At 44.8% G+C, this 26,720-nt stretch overlaps 1 protein-coding gene across 3 annotated transcripts; it reads right to left on the bottom strand.

Annotated features, from left to right (window-relative positions):
- Positions 1-3,162: 3,162 nt before the first annotated feature.
- On the bottom strand, positions 3,163-26,720 carry QRICH1 (glutamine rich 1). Of its 3 annotated transcripts, none has more exons than XM_017820527.1 (11): positions 26,686-26,720; positions 25,551-25,611; positions 21,650-21,979; positions 12,580-13,596; positions 9,150-9,327; positions 8,376-8,530; positions 7,476-7,590; positions 6,046-6,154; positions 5,654-5,805; positions 4,875-4,965; positions 3,163-4,095 (listed from the first exon to the last, which is right to left on the bottom strand). In XM_017820527.1, exons 3-11 carry the CDS (start codon positions 21,956-21,958, stop codon positions 3,903-3,905), a joined length of 2,319 nt encoding a protein of 772 aa, XP_017676016.1. In that variant the 5' UTR covers positions 21,959-21,979; positions 25,551-25,611; positions 26,686-26,720; the 3' UTR covers positions 3,163-3,902. The 3 variants fall into 3 exon arrangements, with proteins under 3 accessions (XP_017676016.1, XP_017676015.1, XP_017676017.1); XM_017820526.1 differs by having other exon boundaries at positions 26,615-26,710; XM_017820528.1 differs by lacking the exon at positions 25,551-25,611 and having other exon boundaries at positions 26,615-26,711.

Raw genomic sequence — 26,720 nt, 5'->3', positions numbered from 1 at the left:
CAGAGTCAATCAGTGTCTAGCAGCACTCAGACCAGCAAGAGGATGTGCAACTACAGCACCAGCAAGTCCTCCACCCCCTGTATGCTAAGTGGACTCTTTTCTACCACTTCTGGATCTGCTCTTACCACAGCATAAGGGGCTTGGAGGCCTCATCCCTTCTACTGTAGCACACAGTAGCCCTAATGCAGCTGAGAACAAGGCTGTCTTAATTTCTGCCCCAGGAGCAACAGTGCAGAAGAGGATTCTTATCTAGGGACCAGATTACATATTTTTTTTATTGCCCAAGGCAGAACAGTTCAGGAACTACTTCAGACCTTGTGACCCATCTAATAAGTCCAGACCTCTAGGGGTGAAGAAGCCAATAGATGAAAGCCCTATTAAGTTACTTGGACCATTCCCTTTACTCACCACTCTAGACAGAAAAACCACTCTCTAGTCTGCTCGTTGCTGCTTCAGCCATTACCACTCAGAGGAAACGCTTGAACTCTTGAAAGCAAATGAAAATCTAATGGTGCCATGGACAAGCGTGTAAGAGGCTACAAGGTTCCTAAAGAAAGCAACACTGTTAGTGTCAAGAGCTTGGACAATACATGAGTCTCATGTCAGAATGTGAGGTGCTTTACAACAGTCAGTCACGCTCTGATTTCCATGGTTCCTTTCATACCCCGGCAACAAGATGGGCACAGTTCAAAACCAACATGGCAGGGTCTCTACCTTGACTTCTCAGCTCTATTTGTTTAGAGATCAATGCATTTTCAGCCTGTCTCATACAAGGCATGGGGCAGGGAGAGTTCCTGTTGAATATATACACGCATACAAGAGCGAGCAGTTTGGCACTCTCAGAGCCGAGGGGGAATGCCCTTGAAGCAGCAGTCAAGCTGGTTATAGGAAAGTGTTAAAAAGCTATTTTACATGTTTGACTGGGAACATTTCCCAGAACTCGGACAGCAACTCTAAGCCACAGCACTCTTCTGTGCTACTCTGTGCACGTATTCCTATGAGCCCCTACAAGGGAGCAGATCATGTTCTTCACTATCAAAGAACATAGTATTTATATTCTAGAAATACTGTACCTTTTAAATTAGCTCCAGAGAGCCAGACTAGAAGCCAGGTCCAGGAAAATAATCCTTAAGTCACAGTATATCGATTGTCTCTAAAAATAGGGAATGAAGTTAACACAGTGGACATTCTGATGAGACAGTACAGAACAGTACAACAGTCCACTTCTGCCTCAGCAGATCCCTCTCCTATGTACATCTGAACAATGAGAAAGTAATGGAGACACTTCAGTCCATCAGGACAAAACCAATCATCAGGAGATCTCCACAGCTCACCATGTGCCAAGTTTCCCTGTTACTAATCAGTATACTCCAAGATCAAGGAGAACTCTTCCCCTACAAAGACTTTAGATCATCCTGCAGTTAAGGGTTGTAAGGAAAGTGCACAGCCTAGAATTTTAAGGTAACACGGAATCCTGTTTCCCCAGAAAACTCAGCTGAAGTACCTGTTTCATCCCTAACCTGCAACTGCCCCAATGTTCTGTCATGTTATTGCAGCTTCTGGCAATTTTTAGACTAAGAGGTGACTCCCAAGGTCACCTAGTGAAGCAACTGGTACAGGGGGTATCTGACAGATGGTTTAACACCCACTGTACTTCTGATGGAGACAGCCAAGGCAGCAGGCTTTGCAACTCTGCTCAGAAGATGGGACAAACTGCCCAAAAGAAAGGGAAATCCACCCTGTGCAGGCCTGTTGGGGACCCTGAGCAACAGGCACATGCAACTGCTTGAAATAGCGGGAGCCTACCCCAGCAATGTCCTTAACCTCTTAAATTAGGGCCAAAGATGGACATTCCAGTCACTAAGATATGGTGAAGGGATTAGAGGATTCTGACAGCTGAAGCACTACTGATGATCCCAACAGCCACTCTGCCACAGGGGCAATGATGGATCCAAGCAGACAGCTGCCAGCACTACACACTGCCCAGGCACCATCTTCCCAGTTCACCCACTGGGACCTGGGCACCAACCCCAGGCTGTTCTCCCCTGGCCTACCTCTTAGGGCAGACACTGAGCTAAGAGTCTAAAGTAGAGTGCAGGTTTTACAAAACAACAGTGCATTGCTACTTCACCTCTCTGCACTTATTTGAGCACAGAGTCCTACAGAGGGAACAAACTGCTCATACTGACAACTAACTCGAGCACACGGGCTTCCTTGGGAACACCAACGTCAATACGAAGCATCAAGGGCTTGGGAAGTCTCTCTAAAGCGTGCACGCCTCAACACTGCTCACGAGCACAAAGACAGGAAACGTTATGGCTACTCTCATTTGCACTGTGCACAACCAACAGAGAGGGCAGACCTTCCTTCTCAATACAGACAGGTACTGGTCAACAGAGGCTTCAGAAAAATTGTTTGCTTGTACACAAGTTTAAGTTCTTTTACTGTAATATATATTTAAGTATTTACCTATGTATTTTGGAACAGGGAAGGGACATGAGGTGGAGAAGCAGGGAAGACAAGTTCAAGAAGCAGAGTCATCTCTCTGCATCCAAGAAGCTGGTGGCACAAATAACAAGCCTGGCGAGTGATCTCCCATTTCAAGCACAGTTGGCTACCCGCTGGGTTCAAAAGAGCAGACTATTTGTTAATGATATAAAATATCGCAACCATTTAAGATGCAGCAAGGCAAGGCTACAGGGCTGGGGTTTATGATCATGAACGATGCCAGGAGCTACACAGCTATGTTAAAAACTGTGAAAAGGCTGTTAATAGCAGGAGTAAGCCATATGCTGCTCCTGGAAGGCCTTTTCCCTCCAAAGCCCCTCCATCATGCCGTTGGTGTGATGTATTTGAAAAGGAGAGGGGGACTTTTCTAGGGGTAAAGCCACAGAACATGAGGACAGTCTGATCTGGTCTCACAGATCCCATGTTCCTAGCCTGGCACTGAGCTTCCATCAGCAAGCAGACATTCAGGTCCTTCAACAGAAGTTTATGCCCTTCTACCTTCAAAATTTGTAGAGGTGAAAGAAGTCCAGCAGAGCTGAGCTGGAAAGCACAAACAGGGATGAAAACAACCAGTTTGCATACTGATCTTTGTATAATGACCCCCCACCCTCACAGCTCACTCTTCCCCAAATAAAGACACATTGTTCAATGGCATGTTGAAAAGACGTGCTCGTCATTCTTAATAAACAACTAGAGTAAGAATACATAAGAGAAACAGGGTGGTATCTTTATATGATACACAAGTGTATGTTACAAGAATTCCATCAGGCACAGAAGCCTCAAGGTTTAAGGCCTCAATGTTAGGCCAAAAAAGAAGAGTGTGGTAAAGTTTGTACTTTTAACATCTAAAAATGTCACTTAAAGGTCTGAATAGAAATTGTTGGTTTGTTTTTTTTTTTGTATAAATCATAATTGCAGTTCACTCTCTCCTCTTTCTTCCAAGATATCAGCAAATTAACGTCCAAGCACAAGAAAAGAAGATGCCTGCCTCTCCTCCACTGGCTGAGCAGGTCCATCCATCATTCTGTGCCCTCTAGGCTGCACGTGCTCCAGGGAGACAGAGGCCCTGGCCAACCAGGCCAATCCTGTAGTTCATATTTTCTACATCATAAAAAAAACCCAGAGTCAACCAGCAGCTTTCCACAGCTCCCAGCTTGCAGGGGATATGCAGCCTCCAATGGTTCCAACAGTTTGGTGTGTTGGGTAGGATACACAATGGGTAGGTTTTCCTTTAGATTCTTTTAAAGAGAAGAAGCCTAAAAGGGCTTCATAACTACACCAATAAAAAACCAAAAACTTAGGCATCTCCTTTAGTGTAAAAGTCTGTACAATTTCTCTTTGCTTGTCCCTCCCCCATCACCCTGCCCCACCCCTTCTGAGCCACAAAGGATGCCTTAGTGCATGGTGCTGGCATTAGCCACGGCAAGAGCTTCCTGAATCTCTCGTATCACCAGGATCCGGGTGAGCATCTGCTCCATCTGCTCTCTGCTGATCGGCTGGATGGAATACCAGATAGGGCTGTTGGGGGCCACCACTGGCTCCGGTGTCAAGTAAAACGTGTCATTCCGGCCTTTCACACTCTGGGGGCTGTGTGAGGAAGATCAGAAATAACCAGACTAACAGAATGCCCTAGAACAGAGAGACCACCACTGTCCTCACCCCAGGCTTCACAAATCCTGACAGTGAACATCTGGCTGATGAGATATAAAGGTACAGAGTTACACCTAGAGACAACATTGGTCCCAAAGTTTTAGGCCATGCCAAGCTTAAAAAGCCATGGTGATGACTACAAGAAAGTAATTTTTTTTCACACTGGTAAATATAACACACACATGGCTTTAGGGGTCTTTCAGAGTGAAGCAAGAATGGAGTATTTTCACATTCAGGCTACCTGCAGATCTATTTGTGCAGAGGAACCTTTACATTAAATATCAGAATCATCACAGTTTAGAGGCGAGTCCTTTGAGACTCCCTCCAATCTCTGTAGCAAGTCCTCATTTTTGTTCAGAAGATGATTTGAATAAGACCCTAATCTCATCTCCAGTAGTGGATGCTCCAAGACGACTTGCAACTCACAGGCAGAAGAGCAAGCTCATGCCAACACAGCAAACCTCCAAGTATAAGATTAGGGGTAGCCAGTTCACAAATCAGGATTTGTCTCTTTTAAATACCCCAGAAGTTCAACTTACATGCCATCAGACTAAAACCCACCCTTTCACATCAACACCCTCCCCATTTAAGTAAATTTATGCAAACACAGAAACTGTGCCAGCAATAACACACAGTCCTGAGAACTAGGCCAGCCACAGGGTGCAGTTCCCCAGTCAGAGCAGACAAGCACCACACACACAGACAAGAGCTCTCACCATTTGAAGAGGTAGAAGTCATACAGCTTTATCGGACACCTCAGAGGGTTCTCTGGATTCTCTGTCTGCTCTGCATACATGTCATCTGTAACTACAAACCAGCCCCCCAGAATTGTGTCAGACTGTGTAAGCACAGCACACTGAGCAGTACCATACAGCCTCAGCACTCTGCAGCACCTTGTCACCATGCAAGAGCTAGCAAGAGACATATGGCTGCTCCAGGGCAGAGGCACCCGGCTCTAAATGCTCAAAGCATTATATGGAGAGCTTGCTTTTTCCCAAGGCTACTGAAGTTCACAACCCATCCATATACTTCTTTCCATTTCTCCTCTACCAGTGCCCAAAATGAGGGAACTCTCTCTGAGACTGCAATACCTCAGCTACATCGTGTGCTTTTAAGAGGACAGATTGTACTTACATAGGGGTTCTGGTATGGGTTCACATGAATCAAGGTAAGAGAAGCCCTCCCAAAGAATTTTCTCCGTATCTTCATAAGCACTTACACCCAATAGCCTCTTTGCCCATAAAAAAACAGAAGTAACAAAAAAGTTATCCTTAGTTCTTGACGAGTCTCATATGCCTGAGGTAAGGTATGTCCCCAGGCTTATGATTAGAAGGTACTATGCTCTCTTGGACCAGAATACATGGAAAACTCAGACTGCTGGGCTGAAGGTAACTGTCAGAGCCTTGGATTCCCTACCTGCAAACATCTCCAGGTTCATCCACTTCTTCAAGCCCAAGTAAGTAAAATATTCCCAAAGAAAACTCCTAGACACTACCTTTCTGTCCTGTCTGGTGCATGCCTGGAGCCTTCATATAGCGGATACTCGTGCTTTTATCCTTGGGATTAGAAGGGTTCTTCTTGGTCTGCCTCAGCACCTTGGAGAAGGCCAGCTTCATGTGCTGGTCTACTGTTTTCAAGAGGAAATATCTGAGTAGCAAGAACAGAGCACAGGACATTTAGAGGCAAGGTAGTTATCTTTTGTCATTGTGAGCAGGCTGAAGCTCAAACCAACCACTGAGTTAAAGGCTTTTCCAGCAGCAAAGCATGCAACAGCCATAAATTAACCCATGATTTCACCCTGACCCAGTGCAGCAGTTCCCCACCAACCCTGTCAAGGTGTCTGAAGTTCTTTTATTCCCCAAAATTCCCAAAGACTTAAGTACTTACTTTGTATTGAAAAACATCAGTGTAGTGAGCAAGGTGGAAGGGGAGTGAGCTCCAAGCTGCTTACACTCCCACAGCATTTCCTCTGTTACATGACTGGAGAGGATGTAACCTGCAATAACCAGAAGTCAGCATCATGCCAAGATATAGACACAGTGTGAACACAGGCTGCATTTTATAGTCTGTAAGTATTGAAGAGCATATAAATCTTAAGGGAAGGAAGAGGAGGAGATTCTCACTGATGTCAAGATTCACTGCTGTGCAAACAACTTTTTAAATAGCAGGTACAATTAGGATATAACACTTGTATACATACATCAACCTCTAGTTGAAGAGAGTGTGCTTCTGCAACACGCCTTTACATCCCAGCCCATAGAGAAACAAATACTCACTTTAACAGCTTTTAATTAATGGCTCAACTCCAATGCAGATGCTCTTAATCCAATAATATGTGAGAGCAGGCAGGCCAGTGTAACAAATCAGCTCTTGGCCCTGTGCACAGCTTTAGTCAGCACACAGTGCCAAGTGATGTATTTGGACACGAGTAATCCTTTGATTCTCAGATATTTTTTTTTTCCTTTGTGTAGAAGAGAAATACTATACTCCAAATACACAGATATACAGAAAAACAGACAGCACTATGAACTCCAGGGCTTGTGGAATGACAAAGCACAGATCAAACAGCCAGAGTGAAAACAAAAGGATTCCAAAACTCATGGTGCTACTTAGTCATCTAGTCTGTAAACATCAGCTACTTTTCTGAACACAAGCAACAGCTTCTTCATTGATGCCCAATCCGATCAAAGGGAATGAAGCAATGAGAAACCACGTTTCCATGCTCTGAAAATGCAATTCTTGATCTAGTTCTCATATGCAACTCTGTCAAAATCTGTCTCTCCTGGAACTGCCCCGCCACCCCCACTGCCATCATCTCCTGAACACGAGGTTGAGCTGCAATTGATTGGAGGCTCTAAACACTCATTGTTTTTTCCTTTGACACTCGGTCCTGCAGGCAGTATCCATCTGGCTCCATGGCACCATGACAGTGCTGTATTATCTCCCAAAATAACAATACATATTAGAGGCAAGATGTACTAGTACTTCAGATGAGGAAGCCTGATTCAAATCAAAGATCAGCTGGCTTCCAAGTAAGCCAATCTCATGACACTACAAAATCCCAACAATCTGCCTTCTGATGGGTGACAAGTGATAGACAAATAATTCTCAACAACAGTCAGGGCTAGAGCCTGACAAGTGCAGTAACCCCGGCATTCACTGCAGATGCAACATTTTTCTCCATGACTAGCACAAGCTGCCCTAGGGACAGCAAATACTTCAAAAGGGTTTCTATTCAGACTACACTCAAGAGGTAGGTTCAGTTTAAACATTCCAAACTCTGGAAAGTTTTGGAATTCTTAAACAAAAGTCCTTACCAAGAGGTGAAACACGGGGCTGTATGTCCTTGAGAACTTCATGCAGCCATTCAGTGAAACGAATATAGTAGAGATCTGAGAAGATGTCATCAACTCGTCCGTTTTCAAAGAGATACTGTAAGAGATTCACAACACAGTCCAGTACAGTGGGAGCCAGTGTGTTCCTCAGACCAGACCTCAGGCCCATGTACTCAGTCAAACATTTTACAGCAGAGCACTGAAGACTAATACATTTTACTTGAGGAGTGAGGACAGTTGCACCAAGGCCAGTACAGGATAGGTAATCTCAATTACTACCATGAGAATGCCAAAACAGAAAAAGGAAAAAACATCTTACAAAGTGAAACTGTTTGGATTTCACCTTTTACTTCAGGTGTGTTGACTCCAAGTTATTTCACATGATTGTTCTTTGCACACTACTTTTTCATGTTATTGACAGAGATGTTCAATTCCCCTGTCAGAGTTTACCTCTGTTCCTGCAGCTCTTCCAGAAAGCACTCTAGCATTACCAGCTCAGATTTCCCACACAATAAGTTCTTGCCTGTTAAAGCTTCAACTAGATTAAGTTTTGACACTTATGACTCCTTCAAACATCATCCAACCCTCCTCCTCCCGCTAAAAGAATTAAAAGGATTTATTATTCTCACCATGATACTGAACTCAATTATTAACAATTCAATTATTAACAATTTCACTCATAGGTGAAAGCACTGCTGTGCACTAATGACAAGTCATCTGAGGTTTGGGTTTGGTTTTTTTTTAAGCAGAGATACTTTTTTCATATAAAATTGTTGGGAAGCTTAATAGAAGCCACAGTCTCCATTGTCATAACCAAGAGTTCTCCCTATACATGCTGACAACACGCATGGCCCTGCAGCACACAGAGGTGTCCTTTCCTACCTTCTGAATACACAGGAAGATATAGTAGAGCACATCTGGATCGTAGGGTTCACCATCACCATTTCGAGCTTCTCGTGTCATTAAGCACAGACCGTAATTCAGCTCAGCCACAGCTGAAGAGATGAGATCTTCCTGGAACCTCAGCAGCTGACGCCCTGGAAAAACAAAACAAAGCCATATTATTTAAGCCATAAAGCTATATTATTTCCCAATATTTCAGGAATGATTTCCTGCATCTCCAGCTTTCTCGTTCTATCTGGCAGGTCCAGTACTACCTCATTCCCCCAGTATAGTAAAGTAAGCTAAAATAAATCAAGATCTTAGGCTGTCAGATTCCTAAAAGATAAAATGGGCAAGAGTTTAACAGGAAGATCCTCTGCCCTGCCAAAGACATGACTATTGCCTTCTATTACCGTGTTCACAATGAAATGCTGCCCTGCAGCAACATGAAAACAGCAACTCTATGACTGCTCTACCAGCTTGGCTGGCATTCACAGCCTGTTTGTTCATCCATGCACCACACTCCTGAAGTGCCTTTTTCTACTGCTACCAGGTGCTCAAGGGGGCTCAGCACTGAGCTAATATCTCCCATGAGATATGTTCTGTGGTAGTGGGAGCACACTATAATTAGTACTGCCGAGTAAATCAAAGTTTAGATTTAAAAACAATCACTGACTAAACAAAAGTGTTTTCCAGAGCAGTAAACACCTAACATTTTAGTCATTCCTAATCCTACTTGAAAGGAAACAAAGGCCATGTTGGCATGACACTTACTTCCAATAGGTGCTAGTCTATTTTGAGCTTCTTTTTCCAGCTCTGCATTCTTGGTCTGTGCCCAGCTTTTCCACACTTCAAGACCTTCTTCTGGCTTCAGAGAGTTTGGAAGTAGAAGTTCAGGTGAAGTCTGCGGCTGTGGCTGTGGTTCAACTTCAGCAACCTGAACAGTTTGAGCCTATGAAAAAAAACCACTTCAGTTTATATACACCCACTTCAATGTGCAACAGCTGGACAAAAAACAAGCAATGCCACAATTATCTCTAGCCCCAGGACACCAGCTTTCTGCAACACTCCTCTCTAACAAAAGGAGTTAACTCAAGAAACGCAACTTTTGTTGTCCAACCTGAATTGCTGGTCAAAAGAGTATTCTACTCTCCAAGAACACTTTTAGTTTGAATGGGTACATCTTTCTTCAGCTAACTCATCACACTGAACCACCACTGAAGTCCATCTCACCACAAGAGTGGCCCATAGCCCCTCGCAGACACAGCAGCTGCAGAGACTGCCAGCCCCTGGCAGGGATGAAGAGGAATGTGCCGTCAGCTTTCCTAACCACTGCTGCTCCACACCTGGACTCCCTGAGGAGGGCTCTGGGTACAGCCACATGCTGTACACGGCTGGCATCCCTCCCCACTCAGGCTCTCTTCACTATGCAGTACATAACAGGCACACAGAATAAATACCCTCTGTTCTTATCACCGACAACAGATAAGATTAATTCATTTGTAGGAGATCTAAAGCAATTAGACTAGAACACCAGCATCAAAACATCAATTCAGTTGTAATGCAATGTTCTCAAAATACCAAATACTGGTACAACCCACTATTGTGTGAATACAACCCACTATGACTGATTATAGACCCTAAGACATCTCCAGACCCTTTGGAAGTTTACTTTGCAGCAGGACCTTAGGTCACTAAGAATTACTACCTCAAACTGAAACTTACTTGTCAGGCAACCAATGGCACCGACCCAAAAGCAGCAATGAGCTCTCCAGCTGCATCCACTCTGCATTCTTCACTACAGCTTCTCAATTCCATGCCACAGAAAGTGTTGTGGCTACCTCAATTACGGGCTTTACAGACCTTAGTCAAGCTCTCACTGGCATCCTGAATATTACACAGATAGCAATTCTTACATCAGGTTTTACTTTCTCCTTCTTAAAAGCTACCCCAAAAAGAAACATTTCCCTTGATACTCCCAATTGTCAATATTAGTGAAAGTTGTTCTGACAGCACTAGAGACCACAAGAAAAATGGCACTGAGACTTTAAATACCTTTACCTTACCTAACATAAACAAACCAACCAACCAACTAGCTTAAGAGGCAAAGTCTGCAAGAATCTCAAGACTGGAGCTTTCCAGCTGCCTCTGGTTGGCTTTTCACTTCCTGCACCAGCTCTTACCAGCTTTTTGCTTATCAGTCCCTGCAGCAACAGTGTGTAGTACAGCTGCAGAGACTGAAGGGACCAAGCTTTAATCAAGGCAGATGGCGACAAAGTTTAAGTTGTGAAGAAAAGCCTCTGTCTTAACAAGGACAGAGTCCAAGGGTGAACTGACACCTTGTTGTTGTAGGAGCCAGGACTGAGCCTCTGCTGTCCTCCAGAATGGTGCTCCATTACTCTCCGGAGAGCTGAAAGCTTCCCAGAGCCAAGCCCCTCCTTCAGCCCAACCCAAGGGACAATCTTCTCCCTGACCTCACAGACACCTTGTCCAGTATGAAGGTTGGACACAGTCTGGAGTTAATCTGGCAGTTGCTTCTAAATGGACTTATATTTTCAACAAATAGAGCAAAATAGCTGCAACTTGCCCAGGTCCCACGGAAGCACAATGCCAGAGGATAGTGCAGGGCAGGCAGGCAATTTCCTTCTCAGTTTCACAGCTTTGAGAGGGACAGCTCCCAAAAGTTTGATGTTCACTTGTAGTAGCTTTCCTGGCCTCTTACAGGAAGAGTGCATCCCTGTGGAATTGCCTCTGTATTTAGAGGCTTATGCCACACCTCACACAGTACAGAACTGGGATCAGAAAACTGTCTGATACCCAAGAATTGCAGACCACTGTACACAGGAATACACAGCATCAGCAGAAACTTTACAAGTAACCATTGAAGAAATTATGGAGCTAATACCTCAGAAAGACTCCTAAGAATGTGGGTCATGCTCTTAAAAGACCCTACAATAAGTCTAAAAATCCTATTTAGGAGAGAGGCAAAATGTTCTATCAATTTAGTTTGTTTAAACAACTGTAAGTGATGAAGCGATTTCTGAATTACCCATAAGAGGAAGAGAGGAATTACAGAAGGGTCTTTGAATGTGACAAAACAAACAAACAAAAAAACCCAACCACAACCCCCCCCCGTGCATTAGAAGATCCATAAGCTGTAGCTTAAAGTACAGCTTTATAAAACAGGGTATCCAGGATCTGAAAGTTATCTGGAGCTGCAGGGAACCCTTTTTGGTGAAGACCTCAGTGGGCTGTAGCCCATGATCAACTTAGAAATGATCAGACATGACTACAGAAAGCAATCCTCCTTGTCTCAGCACTTACTGATAAAGCAGAGGGCACAGACACCTTTATAAAGCCAATAATGTTATTTATAAACTGGAAAGAATTTGTACCAACAGGCATGCTAGCAGGCTTGGGTATTTTTGCCCTCATCCCATTCAGCAAAAAAAGGCTTTGACAGATCAATCACTTTTCACTTTCTGGTAATAAAAAAAAAAATAAGTTACATCCATTTGCACACATAAAAGAGACCACTAATAGCCCCAGTTATTCAAGCTTTAAAAGTCAATTTGAAATAATCTATGGCTTAAAGTTGGCAACAAAGTCTTTAAAAACACTAACAAATTTGGTTGCCACGTTTGCCACAGATTATGAAGAGGTGCTTACTTACCACTGCTTGTTACTGTGCTCTTGAACACCAGGCACTTACTAGAAGCAGGACTTGGTGTTACAGACAGCTACACTTGATCCGGGAAGTTTGCTCACAACTAGTCAGATTTTGACACTTTACCTGGGCACTAGTGTCACATAACAACAAAGTAACTGATAACTAGATGACTAGTATATTCGCACACCTTATTTGGCTGCAATCATCCCTGCCTGTCCACTGCAACCTCTGAAACAGCTCAGGAGAACACTGCAGACCTGCCATGAAGAAGCCGGCAATGAGCATGTATCTATTTATTTACACTACAAAGATCAAAACTGTACTTTGTCTTGGAAAGTTTTGAATCCTATAACTATTGACCAACATTAACACACTGCTGCAATCTTACACCTATCAAGTACCCTAGGCCATGCCCAGGCTACTGGGACAATCACATCTCTGCTTCCCAGACACTAGCTGTCTGTTGACACGCTCCCTCTCCACAACATTTGCAAGTTGTTAATCACCTGAGACCAAGAAGCAGTTTTAACTTACTGAGCAAGTGACTTGTAGTTGCTGCTGCTGCCCTTGCTCTTGGGGTGTGGGCTGCTGCTGTTGCTGCTGCGGGTCCCATATGTGCACTGTCTGTGCCGTGTTCTGGTATGTCCCTGCCACAGCCTGCACTGCCACTGGAATGTGGATGTTGCCATTCATAAACTGTGCTGGAAAGATTGAATTAGCAAGAGTCTGCACCACTTCCTCGTGAGAGTTCTTCACTACTGAAGTACTTCCCACCATCTTATCCTTGTCGTCTTCCAGCTTCACGGTAGCCAGTGTCGTTGGTGAGCCACTGACGTGGACGGCATTGTAGGCCTCCTGAGGGATGGCAATGTGGGTTATGTTTTGCTGCTGAAGGTCACCACGTGGCTGAGCGGAGTAAACAGGGATGGTCCAAGTCTCTCCAGTGGGGCTAGTAATGGTCCCAGTGGCACTGTACAGGTGGGCACTGTCCACCGTTAACAAGTCTGGCCTTAAAGAGACGTAACTTTGCTGCTGGCCCTGAGGAATGGCCAGCACTGTGGCAACCGGCTGCCCTGAAATAGCATATGACACAGTAATAGGCATATCCACTTTACGTTTCTTCACTGGCTGAAGGACACTGGCAGAGCTGATCCGCCTCTCTCCCTCTCGTGGGGAGCCTTGTTGAGAAGGTGGAGGTGACAGTGCCCCGACTGTTTGGATCTGTATCTGCTGGCCACCAGTAATGGCCTGTCCTGCCACAAGCTGGGCCTGGATCTGCTGGTGTTGTATGTGTTCCTCCTGTAGCTCTGCAGCCTGGATCTGCTGGGCAGTCTGCACATGCTGCACTTGGATCTGAGCCGCCTGCAGCTGCGATGGGCTGGGGCTCTGAAGAGATTGACTCTGTATTGTCTGGGATGCCTGCTGCTGAGCCTGGCCTTGGATCTGCACTTGGACCTGTATTGGCTGCTCCGAAGCCTGATGGACAGAGAGCTGCGGAGAGAGCTGCTGGGCGGAGACCTGCTGTGGTGACTGCTGGACCTGGACCTGAACCTGCAATGACACCAACCCAGCAGTTAGAGATCAGCAAACATCAGCGATTCAACAGAGACAGTCCATCACTGAAGATTTACGATTCCATACATTAATCCATGAGTAAAGATCTCAGGAAAATGAAACCAAGTTATTCCAGAAATGCCTGGTTGATAACAGCAATATAGATGTGTTTGCTCAGCATTGCACAAGACCACACTTCTTAGCACAGACAGAACAGCACATGAGCTACATCTCCACCCTCAAAGCTCTGTGGGCTCAAGCCAATACATTGCATCCCTGGAAGCCAAAAGAGTCTTCAGACCTATCTGCATTGCTAAAATGTTATTTCAGCACAGGCTTTGCAATAGCAAGACTTTAAGGTCACACACATTACAACCGCAGGAGCTCACCTCATTCTTACCATGCTCTAAAGATTGTCTTACTACTTCCCACCCCGGTCCCCAGATGGATGCAGGATCCCTTACAGGCAGTAAGAAATATGGGTAAGTCAAAAACAGCACTTGGCTCTTTCTACATAAAGCACAGGAATATTACTTCTAAACCAACCACTAAGAGTGACACCACACAAGCAGGTGTCCACACAGAAGGCTGCAAGTTCAACCTCAACCTCTGTCATGCGCTAAGGGCCAACACCGCAGCATTTGTTTTTTAAACTTCAGAAGTATTTTTTCGGCAATTATAATTAAAATCAACCTTTTGTTTCATTATTTACTTATTCCATTTAATACCATTTATTGTCCAAACTACTCCGTTGTATTTTCTAGCTCGTGCACTTACACAATGCTGAATAACACACACAAAACATGTTGACTTGATTCCAAACCAGTTCCTTTCATTTTAGGGAAAAAAAATAAATCACACCCTCTCACATCGATGGTCATTTGTCCAAGGTCTGTCACAATATCTAGCAGCAGCCCAGGGGTAGACTCAAAGCCAGGAGTCAGAGGTACTGCTTCACATCTCGGGCCCCAAAACCAACTCCGTTTGTATCTTCACTCCCAGGGTGCTGAGGTCTGAGCTCTGCTCTCCTTTCCAGACACTTCTCCACTGACTCACATTTACACAGATGCTTCGTCACATCTGCCTTGTCCTAGAAGTGATATCCCAGGTTCCCATGATCATCTGCTTCTCCAGGCTTCATTAACACCTTATCTTAAGGCAGGGAATTAATTACTCAACACCTTTCTCTGGAGCCAACACGGACTTATTTGGTTGCAAAACTATCTTCCTACTCACGCTCTCTCACCTTTTTCTACCTCACTCCCTGGAGCTGGTCAGGCTAACATGGCATTTGCACAGAGATGCCACACTAGTCAACCTGACAATACTAAAAAGAACTACCATGCACATCTGCACTGCACAGAATCTCACTTCCCAACATCACCTCTAAGAAGTCTTGAAAAATGTTAAGGATTCATTTACAGCCAATTAAAGAGCTGCTAAGGAAAAAAGTGGGGTTGAAAAATGCACCACTTGCGAGCCAGTTTTATAAGTCACCTCCTGTTAAGAATTAATTTATTTCCAGGAAGAATAGGGAACAGTTTCTTCTGGGAACTATGTGCAGTATACTGTAATCCTGATGACGTGGACTATCTATAATAATTTCCTGCAAGGTAACAAGAAGCGTGTAACCTTATGTCAGCATGACAGTTTAAAAAGCTGCATCAATGAGTGATCTGATCAGGCACTCAATTGAAAAAGAAAAGTCATCTATGGGATGTTTCCTCCATTCTATTTGATATCATACTGCCTTGCATCATGAGTACTGCCTTGGGCAAACAGGCCCAAGCATGGATCCCAGGTAAGAGTTCAGTTTAAGAAAGTCATATGCAGTCATATCCCTAAGGCAAGTATTCTCTAAAATATTCCATTAAAAAAAAAAATCACTAATACAGTTCTTGGGATTAATTTAAGTCCTTGTTCAAAAGATTACCTGGGAGGCAAAGGTCAAAGGCTGCACAAACTAAATGCATTACTGCACTGATTTATTTTCAGTTTCAAACCAGAAACACTTGCTTTATCTGCTAGGATTCAAAATCACAGAAACAGGCAAACACATCATTTGCCCTGTGCTTCTGCAATGCTTTCAGAATTTGCACAGGTTGACTGAGAGCACCTTAAAAGTACCCCCACCTTCTTTCCGTACACAATTTTATATTACAGTTCCTGATAGTGCTGTAACATATATAAAGGAAATAATTTTTTTCTGCTAGCAGTAAGAATTCAAAGCCTGCTCCTGCACTGAAACAATTTTATCACAAGTGCAATTAGAAAGGTAATGGAATAGGTGAAAGCAAGAGGCATCATCAGAGGCCTGGTCTAAGAACAAATGTGACAAGAGAGCATTTGCTCCCCTCTGCTTTTGTAGAAGAGATCGTTTCAGTTTGAAGGGACTTACACGGATCATCTTGTCCAACTGCCTGGTTGCTCCAGGGCTGACCATAAGCTACAGCTCTGTTGCTAAGGGCCCTGTCTAAATGCCTCTTAAATAAGGACGGGTCTAGGACAACAACCACCTCCCGGAAGCCTCTTCCAGTGTTTGACCATTCTCTTGGTATGCTTCCTAATGTCCAGCCTAAACCTCCCCTGGCACAGATTTGAACAATTAACCATTTCAGAGCCTGAGCCTACAGTCTCTGAAAGTCACAGGCAACTTCCCTCACTTTCAGTAGCTGAGCAGTCATGCCCTGGGGCACTATGATACTCCTCAGGACTAAATCCTATCGCCTACAACTGGGATGTCTTGCTACTGCTTTAGAGCCAACACTGTTATTGTTAACACCCAAAGAATGAGTCCAGACTCAAACAAGATGAAGAAGTCAGACTCCAGAATCACTTGAAGTTCTCTATGCTGCAAACTGCAGACATCATGCTTCTGATGAGACTCTGCTCCTATTTAAAAGAATATTGGAGTTCTACCTACCATGCATTACACATCCCCTGTGAATTACATCCATTTTTAACAACTGTATCTTGCAGTAAATCCCTCCTTATGTTCAAGTAGGTTGTACCCAGGAGTGCTAAAAGCATTAATTTCAAATTTACAGGCTTCACCCAGTCTAAGATCAGAGTTTCTTACATTGACCTCATTGTCCTTTTTTTCCTCAGATAGCAAGTTAGACAAAGAATTACACTAAACTTCAGCAGCAGATGATTTTTAAAAAGACTCTGTACAAAGAGGAATGTTTTAAATTTACAGGCTAAGACCAACAGGGAGGACCTTAAATCTTCACTTTATGATGAAGATTAAAGCAAAAACGTTATGCTCAGAATTCCTGGGTTATACTGGTGCAAGACAGGAACATGCCAAGTTACCAGTACTGAAAAACTACTTATTGCCAGAAGTCTGGATCCAGCATGAAAAGAATCACTTCCCAGCAGACTACCATCACACAGAAATGCCTTTTCACCATAAAGTAACTAGAAGCTGGATCAAGTACTAGCTGACTAGAGAATCAAAAGCATTAGAAATCAGCTCTGTATTGTAACAGGAAGGCAGAACTAAATTTTTAAGATTTCCTTAAAGGAAATTTTCTGTCACATTAAGATCAAAAACATATTCTGTCCTCAACTGAGCACATGCAAAGAGTCAATAAGTAACTCCACAAGCATGAGAACAGCTGAAGCCTGGTTGCCAAAACTTTTTTTCCTCATGGTTGATAGACAAACTTTCAAGTAGGATTCATAACACATCTGCCCTGTGCAGATTCTCTGCCCAAAAAGGAATCAAACTGCAGAACTGCAGTTCTGAAACAATTGAGATTTCCTTTGCTTGGTAATTCTTTCATCTGTGGACTGACTGGATAACCTAACTCCAAATGAGCACATACCAACTCTTTCCTGCATGGATTTTCTGATATCTAGCTTGCCCTGGAGCACCTGACATGCTCTTAAATGCCTCTTTTCACAAAGAGATCTTGGTTTCTGAGGCTACATCTACAGTAGAAAGTGGTAGTACACACCAAGAACAGACCTCAGAGCAAGACTGAAGACGTATGAACAATGTCCACACTACACACACATTCCAGAAGACTATTTCAAATTTAGGTCTAGTCTTGCCCACTAGCCAAGCTTGACAAACAAACGTTGAGACATGAGATTGCATCTTCCAGCTTAGTTTTGTCTGGAGGGAACCCAAAGTGACAGGCTCCAAATGTACAAGAGGTAAGAAGGGGCAGGTGGCCAACTTGCTATGAGAAGCATGCTCCAAATCCCCCCCAGAAGTAATGTGGGTGCATCTCAAACTTCCCAAATGAAGTCAAACATTTGGACAAAAAGTTATGAGAGCAATCTCAATTTTTTTAGCCCAATTTAAGGACAGAAGGCCTAAAACACACTTTCTTCAACAACAGTCCTAAGCTAAAGAGAGTCCAGCACTAAAAACTAACACTGTAAAAAAGAAATCCTTCTAACATTACAGCAGAAAGTGTATGTGCAAGTACAAAACAGATTTAAAGTATAGAGTAAGTGAAAAGACTGATCAGTGAAGTAGCAGGAAATGTTGGAACTTGTTATTTAACTACTTTACAGGAAGTCCTTCGCTATCTAAGTAAACAAGGTCTACAGGAAGGGTACAAGTTAGCTTTTCAGAACAACTGCCAGATAAATTTTTCACTCCAGATTTTTCCTCTTCTCATTCATCAATATCAGAGAGAATTCCATCAGCCAAATTGGGTGTGTTTGAACAGTTACAATATCAAGATTATGCTGTCAAGCTGTGCACTGGGGAGGGATTTAGGCCTAAGACAGTTAAAACAAATGAACCAAGAATCTCTCCAACAGAAGCCTGCTTCCATATACAAGTAGGTGCTACCTTGAAAACACCACTCTTGACTATAACCACTCTTTGAAGTGTCCCACTCAGCCCAAGCAAATGCTAATTAATACCTGATGCTACACTAAAAACATACTGGCATGTTTTTCAAACATAAACAAATAGGAACCCTACCTCCAAGTCTTAACTGAAAGGTATTTTACGTAAGCATTTAATCATTCCCTATACAATTTTGTGATTTGCTCACCTGTACCATCCTCCCCTCAAGCCCTGGCCAAGAAACTCTTGCCACCCAGACATCAGCCTGTTCATAAAAAGCTGAAACTGAGGATCTTCCCCATATGCTTCCCAAGCAAAGATGCTTTCTGTCCTCTGATATTACTTCAGTTAAACCTTCTCATGGAAGAGGAAGAGGCACAAGAGGTTCACTGACCTCTGCGGAAACACCATATTCAGTAAGCAAGTCAGCACTGACACCTCTTCCCGCTGGCATCATCAATTCGTGGCCTCAACGCACAGGACCAACAAGCAACAATCTCATCAAAGGCAGGGCTGATAAAACTCTTACCTAACTGGAGCAAAACACAGCCCTTCCCAGCCACCCCCTGATGCAGCACTCGACATATTAAACTATTTATTTCTTAAGATCACTAATGGCACCGCTGTGGTACTGGGTGTGGAAGGAGCTCCAGGACACTTGAACTGTAGCACTGACTAGTGTATATAACTCAACAGTTGCATCCACTCAGCCTTCAAAATAAACATTTGGCAACACTCTGTTGAACCTTTTAGGTAAGAAAATCTTGAGGTGGCAACTTCTTCAAACAGGAAATTTATTTTGCCAGGATAAATAAAAGCAGCAAGCAGTCAAACACTGTCTTTGATTGTCCACAGCAAGTAAAACCTAGGATGAAACCTGAGCACTGTCTATCACTACGATCATAAGGTTGTCATTAGCACTTGCGACCGTGAGGTCATCTGACTGGTCGTATTATTAGCCACCTTTAGCAGCACGGTCACACTGCCAGACATAAGCACAGTCATTCAAAGGGTCTTCCACTGATCTGCAATTGGATTAGCAAGAACTAAACAGATTATCAAGTCAAGTACGGGGATGACACAAGTTTAATCAAAAGCTAAGAGGCTTCGGCAGATGACCAAAATTTGTCATAATACAACACAAGCAGTATTTTAGCAGAGGGAGCCAGCTGGACCAGGTGTACTGCTCTACAGGAACTGTCACTCCCCAGAGTTACAACAAAATCCAGCTTTATTCAGACCCTGTGCTCTGCCACTGCTGCCACAGTGACAGTCCAAAGACAAGTGAACACTAAATCATGGGTTTAACGTAAATCATGTCTCAGTAACAAATCCTGATAGACAGAAAAACACTCTTGTAAGGGGGTAAAGACATTCTTCTCCACTCTGTTCTTGCAGAAAAACTTCAAGATAATTCTGAGCTAGCTGCTCAAATACACCTGAGTCCAACTGCCCTGCTAATGCACAAAAGCTGCAGCCATATCTAGTACCAGATGTGCCACTAAGTGTTCTGGGGGGTTGTAACACCCTGAAGTGAGCAGCAGGGTAGGCAACACAAACACTAATTATGATCTGTACTGACAGATGGGAAAGCGGACATCTAAAAGCAGAGGCACATCAAAACCAAGTAGGAGATAGTAGACAATGTTCTTTAGGAAAAATTGCTGAAATCTTGACTTTCATCAGAATTTTTTCATATTCAGGGTGCAGGCCATTCAGTTTAAAAATCAGGAACAGGTGCTGGCAGCAACTCTATGCTTATTTCCAAGAAGGCCAGGTTATTTTTCTCTGGAGCATATGATATATGACCTCCCTCTCTACCTCTGTTACTAGAACACTTGCAAGGGTCAAGCCTGAATTTTGAGTAGTTCTGAAAGGAGGCAGCAGCAGGAAAAAAATGAGGGGAAACAGAAAAGAGGTTCCTTTTGACTTTTACAATTGGTTTGGGGGCCTTCCACATCTTCAAGGTTGAGGCACTCAAAAGCCAACCCTCCTAGTTCTTCCACTGAAAAACAAAACTTCTTCCAGAAAACATAGTAGCTGGCAGAACCAAAACCACTCTTGATCAGTTTTAATAGCCTCATGCAGAGATCCAAGTCATGCCTGCAAGACTAGAGGCTTTTGTTGTTCAAAAGCCTTTCAAGACAAGTTACTGTAGGGCAACAGGTTACAAAAGTTCCAGTTAAGCATTCATTTACTCAATAGAGAGTAACTGGAGATGAGTTACCAGTGAAGGAGGTAAGTTTGTCTTTGCTGTAGGATAAAAGCACACAAGTGAGCTGTTAGCACAAGTCTACTGCACTGCACCAAGTTCACACTACCTTATCTCCAGTCATTTGTGACTCCATACCCTCATTTGTTGTAAAAGAAGAGCTCACAGCTTTACATTCTGCTACAGAGGGCAGAAGTGTATCCAAATTACAGCTGTAGACAGAGTTCAGCTGTTTGGAGATATATCACAAGAAAACCTTAGTTCTGCCACCTATGAACTTTTCAAATTACAAAATGTGTCTGAGGACAAAAGCAGTTATCTTAAGTTATACATCTGGGGTTTTTTCCCCTCTGGTGTTGGATTTTCTCATTTAATATTTAATAAAATACCTCATGTAATACCTGCTAAAAAAACGTAATTAAGACAACTCCCTCCACTGTGCAAAAGGATGATCTACCTTGATGCATGTGCATATATGGAGTTCCTTTCCTGAAGCGTATCATCCCCTGGTTCATATCCTAAGTTGACTCCCTTGCATTTCCCCCTCACTTAAAAGCCAGTTCAAGAAGGACAACTTTTAGAATGTTCAAGTAAAACCACTTAAAAATAATTGATTTCATAAAAAGAAAAAAATCCTGAAGGCAAGTTAGATCCCACGGCCACCCTGAACAACCAGATAGTCAGACAGGCAGAGGAGGGTGGTATTTATAGCAGCTTCACAGCACAAGGCTTCGGGAGTTGTGTACACGCCAGAACTGCCGACCATTTCTCCAATAGGTGACACCACTCCATTGCTATGTACGCCGCTCCTCCTACAGTAGGGCACGAGGGAGGCACAGTCAAGAAAGAAATTTACTACCACATTCCTTAAATGAAAGGAAAATAGTGCTGTTCTATATAAAGTTAATTGGTCCTGCCTCTTGAGTACTTGTCTGAGGCTTCAGGTTAGGCAGCAGCTGGCTCTGAACACTACTCCATGGGTTAGCAAGTCATATATACATTTAGAGATGATTTTGGACACTTACCTGGACTTGCTGGGGTTGCTGAACCTGTATCTGCTGCTCTGGCTGAGTTTGCTGCTGGATACTGGTTGTCACAGGACAAGCAAGTTCAAGCAAAGACCCAGCCACCTCTGTGCTGTCCGTGTAAATGCAGTTGCCACCCTGCTGATACACCATTGTGGTGGTGGCCGTCTGCTGAAACTCCTGCAGAGCTTCTGGCCCCTTGGAAGCCAGGGAGTCTAGAAACTCCTTCATCCTATGCTGGGGGATCGTTCGTGCCTTCACACGGATGTATTCTTCAAAGGAAATGGTGTTCTCCAGAGAATTATTCATATTGCAAGGTCCTCAGGGTTCCTTTAAGGAAAGAGAAAGTAAAAGTCTTAACTACAGCACTCCATTGACACAAGGATATTCCTAACTCCAGTAACTAATTTCTCATCGCAAGTACTGTATGAAAACTGGCAAACATGCACAGCCAGATGCCCAAGACAGATGCTTTAGTTTTATGAGGCATCTTGTGCTACTACACATTTCTCAGATTAACCCTTGGCAGCTCAGGGGAGTCTGAACGATACCCAGGTGGGACTGCAGAACTATTCACGGAGCTCACTGCCTTGTAAACTCTCCCAGCTCTGTACCTCACCCAGACCAGGCGAGTCCCGTACCACACAAATCCAGTCGCACATTCCATTTGTTTGCAGCATGCACTATTAGCAACAGAGGCTCAGAAATCAATATCTGTGGCCCTGCTTTGCAGCCACAGAGGTGGAGAACCGAGCAGTATGTTCTATCCGGCCATGCAGTGCTATTCTAGGCAGCTAATGGAAAGCACAAGGGAAGAGCAACAGATGCAGCATTCAGCCCATCGCTGTTAGGACTAGGGCAGCCTTATCGATTTGAACAGAGCAAGCAAAAGGAGAGTGCTGGAATCAAGAGATTCCTCATATAGGGAACTACACACACAGAGAAGCAGAGCTCTGGAAATGACAAAGGCAAAGGCAACGGCATCATCAGTTCTTGATCTCCTTTTAATATGGGAAGAGGTTAACATGAAACATGCCATGTATGAAGACAAAAGAGACAGAAGTAGTAATCAGATGATCAAGGAGGAAGTGAAAGCAAAGAAAAAACCACCACCACCAAGAATGACTCCACCTGAGAACATCAGACAGCTCTAGGGTATACTCTGACAGCATTCTTCTCTTATTGACTTATCTTGTTTAAACCCACAAATTGTTTTTGCAGTGAGTATACTGGTTGTTTCTAAGGCACTAATTAGCCTTGATAAAGCATAAATAGATTTGAGCTAAATCATCATCAGATACTGAGACAGTTGGGAAAAGAAGTGAAACAGCACAAGATTAGGACTAGTAGAGGTGATTCAGCACTACTAGATCAAGCTGCATAAAGGAGGAAAAATGGACAGACATAGCTGTGTACATTATGACAGTAGTTCTAAAGAGAACAGGTACAAAAGCAGAACTTTATGTATCCTTTTACCATGATTTAACAAAGCAGAACCAAGACAGAGATACATGGTTGAACGTAAGACTGCCAAAGCCTGTGTGGAAATGAGAGTTAGCTCTAGGCTTTCCCTGGCACTCAAGCAGACTGCACAAGTCCAGCTTCAATCATCATCAAAACCTGGGAGAGCTGGAGCAAATACTAACCCCTTTCTGTATTATGTGTCAGCAGTCCAAACTCATAGCAGTTTTTGTTTACATGGAGGTTCATGGCTAGAGCATTGGACCAGCCTCACAGGAGAAAAGAATTAATATCAAAGGTAAGGGGAACACACATGAGGCAACTTACGTTCTAGCTATAGTTTCTGGACTCACTAAGCTACATTTGTTGCTGTATGAGATTACTACAGAAAATATTCTTAAAATACGCAGAAATGTTTAGTAAAAAGCACCAGTTAACAGTGTTCCCTTAGCAAATCCAACAGCTCTGTAAATATCAGCATACAGAAGCTCCTGTATAGCCCACAGCTGGACAGAAAAACAACTCTCCTGCCTTTAAGAGACACTGGTCTGACACATTTTCGAGGCAACTCTGTGTGACAGAGCCAGTAAGAGTGTTCACTCCTCCAGAAGTACTAAGTATTAAGAGTACTTTACACCACTATAGGACACGTTAATCTTTTCCCAAGTGTGAAACCAAGGGAGAACAACACTGTTAATGCATCTGCAATGACTCAGACAAGACCTACACCAAGTCTTGTGAATGTGTTTTGCATCTAACTGAGAGATGCTGTTACACGCTCTGAGGCTGGAAAACAGATTTTGAGTGATTAACTTGTCCCAATTTTTTACTTGGAACTTCCAAGCACTTGACTTCAATATTTCAGCGAGGCTTTCAGAAGAGCATCATCGTTTTCCATGTCCACCCTGAGGAGCACCAGCAGACACAGCTTTGAGAGGGAAGACTCTTCTGAGAAATAAGCCTCAAGGATGCCACGCTGGGATCCCAGACGTGAACATCACAGGTGCTGTTTGAGATCACAGGCTCTCTGACAGCCAGCTGCTGCTGAATAGGATGGGCTCACCTCTCCCAGGTCCTGCCTTCTTCCTTGCTCCTGTATTGGTGCTTATTATGTTATAACAGCTCAGGGGATAGCTATCCACCTTCTGTTAATCTTATCAAAAGAAGAGAGGGGAGAGGTCAGCAGGGCCGCTGTTTCCAACGACAGCTATCCATTATCCCTCACTTATGCTTTTGGAAGGCCAACCCTTCTGTCACAAGCTGCTCACAGGTCCATCATTCTCCTGCATAGCAGAGATCAGAAGCCACAAGAAACCCAGAAGCACAAGCAGCAAGCCCAAAGATCAAGGAGAGGTCCACCACCAAATCATCACCTGCCTCTTCTAACCACCAGGAAGCAGAACAAACAGCATAAATTTCTTAGATACAAATCCTCAACCCTGCTCAGCTGCTCCATCTTAATTAGTTCTTGTTAGCATCAAAATCAAGAGCCTACTAGGCCAGTCTTCCCCTACTAGTAAATCTTCCTCTGTCACAAGGAATCTTTCTTTTCCTCTCTCCTAGCATGCAAAAAAAATCTTCCTTTATATGTACTTTAAGTTACCACACTGAGAGCCACTAATACCTCAACCAGTGAGACTCCCACCTGAGTCCCTGCAGCATTCCAAGTTCGAGGCATGGACCAGAGCCCCACTGCAACACGAGGCATCTGCTCCTGCCCTTGAACAGCAGCGGGACCTTCCCTGGGTTTTCTCCACAGCTCTCCTACTCTGGCAATCAGACGGGAGTTACAGGCCCGGCAGGTAACAGTGCAGCTGGACTAAGCTTCTCTCAGGGTCAGTCACATCAGGTTTAAGGCTGCTTGGGGTTATTTAACTAAAAGCACTGAACCACTCAAAACTGCACTTCACAAAACTCTACACAGCAGCAGAGGTACCAGGTCTGGAGGAAGATTGAGGAAAGTAACACTGCACTCCCAGAAATTTTACTTATTAAAACTAAACCCACCTTATTTATGACATTTACAGCATTCATGACAGAAAATCTCTGTAAGGCTCCACTGTGCATTCAACAGACTTTTGTAGGGCAACATATGCAGCTTGTTGCTGCAGTTGTCACTTTTACTGTTAGTTATTAAAACACACTAATTTGTGCATTCCATTTATCCCACAGCCACACACTGGAAACTGCAAACGCCTCACTAGATCTCAGCAGCATGTTTTTAATACTGCATTTTTAAATAAAAAAGAACATCGAGGCAATAAGTTTCTCCAATAAAGGAAGGTAACTTCTCTCTGTGCAGCATAACTGCATTTTTTCAGGAAATAAGTTCAAGAAACTCTTTGAAGATCATGAGCACATACGGTTAGTTGATAAAACTTAGATTGAGGTTACTGAAAAGACACACACAACTTGCAGCATGTGGACAATCTGGACTCACCAGTCACCATGTTGCATGTATTTCTGCTGCTCTTGTCCTGAGCTCTTAGACTTGTAACGTTCTGGAGAAGACAGAACAAAGAAGCCCTTTCCATCCCCAGTTCCTCTTTCTTTATTAAAGCCATTTTATTTTTAATATGTATTCCATTAAGAAAAAAAAATAATCAGGAAAGAAAGATATGATCATCCACGCAGCTAGCAGCTCCTGCTAAGGAATTGCAAGATGCCCAATTCCTAACCATCGTGGTGAGCGTTACTGGGAACGAGTGTGTGAGCACATCTGTCACAGGGCGCCGTGCGGCGACAGGCGCAGCACGGCCGTGACACCGGAGTTACTGGCAGACAGAACTTAGAACAAGGCAGCAGCAGTGACCGTATCCAGAGCCCCTCCTGCTCCCCCCGCAGGTGTTGCCGGCGCTGCCCCGAGGCCCGGGACAGACGGGAACGCCACGGGCCGCTCCGCCACCCAGCCCGGATGAGCGAAGCTCCGCACTCAGCCCATGAAGCATTGGCCGCGGCTCCGCCGCTGCGCTGCCCGGGCGGGGGATACGGAGCTCACGGGCCTTTCCCCGCCCGCGGGGACCCGGCGCTGCCCGGGCCACTCCCGCCGCCTTTGTTTCCCGGCGGGGCGGCCGGGCCGGGTCCGCGGGCGGCGCCGCGACACCGCCCCCCCCTCCCCCCGCCGGCAGGAGCCATGTCGGGGGCTCGGCGGGGACGGAGCCGCGCACAGGCCGCGCCTTCCGGTGCCGCGCAGACCGGGGGGCAGGATGAGGGGGGGCGGCGGGAACGGGCCCGGTGCGGGGGGGGGGACACATGGAGACAGGAGCAGGGACCGCGCCCCGCGCGCGCGTGGCCGAGCCGCGCGCGCCCCCGCGGGCCGGGGAAGCGCGCGCGCGGCAGGCGGGGCCGCCCCCTCCCCCTTCCCGCCGGGCCCGCGCCGCCCCCGGAACCGCCGCCGCCTCCCCCCCGCACCAGACGGGAGGCCCCGCCCGACCTCGCCGCCGCCGCGCGCCCCCCCAGCCTGCCGGCCCAGCTGCGCCGCGGCGCGACCCGGCCCCGCCTCACCCCGGCCCCGCCGCCGCCGCCGCCTCGGCCCTGAGTCTTTTCCCCTCACAGCTCCCTGGGCGCCATCTTACATTCAACCCCCCGCAGCCAATCAGCGCGCGGCCCC

This window comes from Lepidothrix coronata, unplaced genomic scaffold (assembly GCF_001604755.1).
Source record: "Lepidothrix coronata isolate B3197 unplaced genomic scaffold, Lepidothrix_coronata-1.0 Scaffold84, whole genome shotgun sequence".
Taxonomy (NCBI): domain Eukaryota; kingdom Metazoa; phylum Chordata; class Aves; order Passeriformes; family Pipridae; genus Lepidothrix; species Lepidothrix coronata.
Note: the sequence above shows the minus strand (reverse complement) of the source record. Positions and strands in the feature narration are given on the sequence as shown.

What these genes read in the sequence shown, in the direction of transcription:
- QRICH1 (XM_017820527.1), bottom strand. Translation starts at nt 21,958, where the DNA reads ATGAATAATTCTCTGGAGAACACCATTTCCTTTGAAGAATACATCCGT. An exon ending in AGCAACCCCAGCAAGTCCAG is followed by an intron (nt 13,597 to 21,649) that starts GTAAGTGTCCAA and finishes GTGTCATTGCAG; the next exon opens with GTTCAGGTCCAGGTCCAGCA. An exon ending in GCACCAGACAGGACAGAAAG is followed by an intron (nt 4,966 to 5,653) that starts GTAGTGTCTAGG and finishes GCTGGTTTGTAG; the next exon opens with TTACAGATGACATGTATGCA.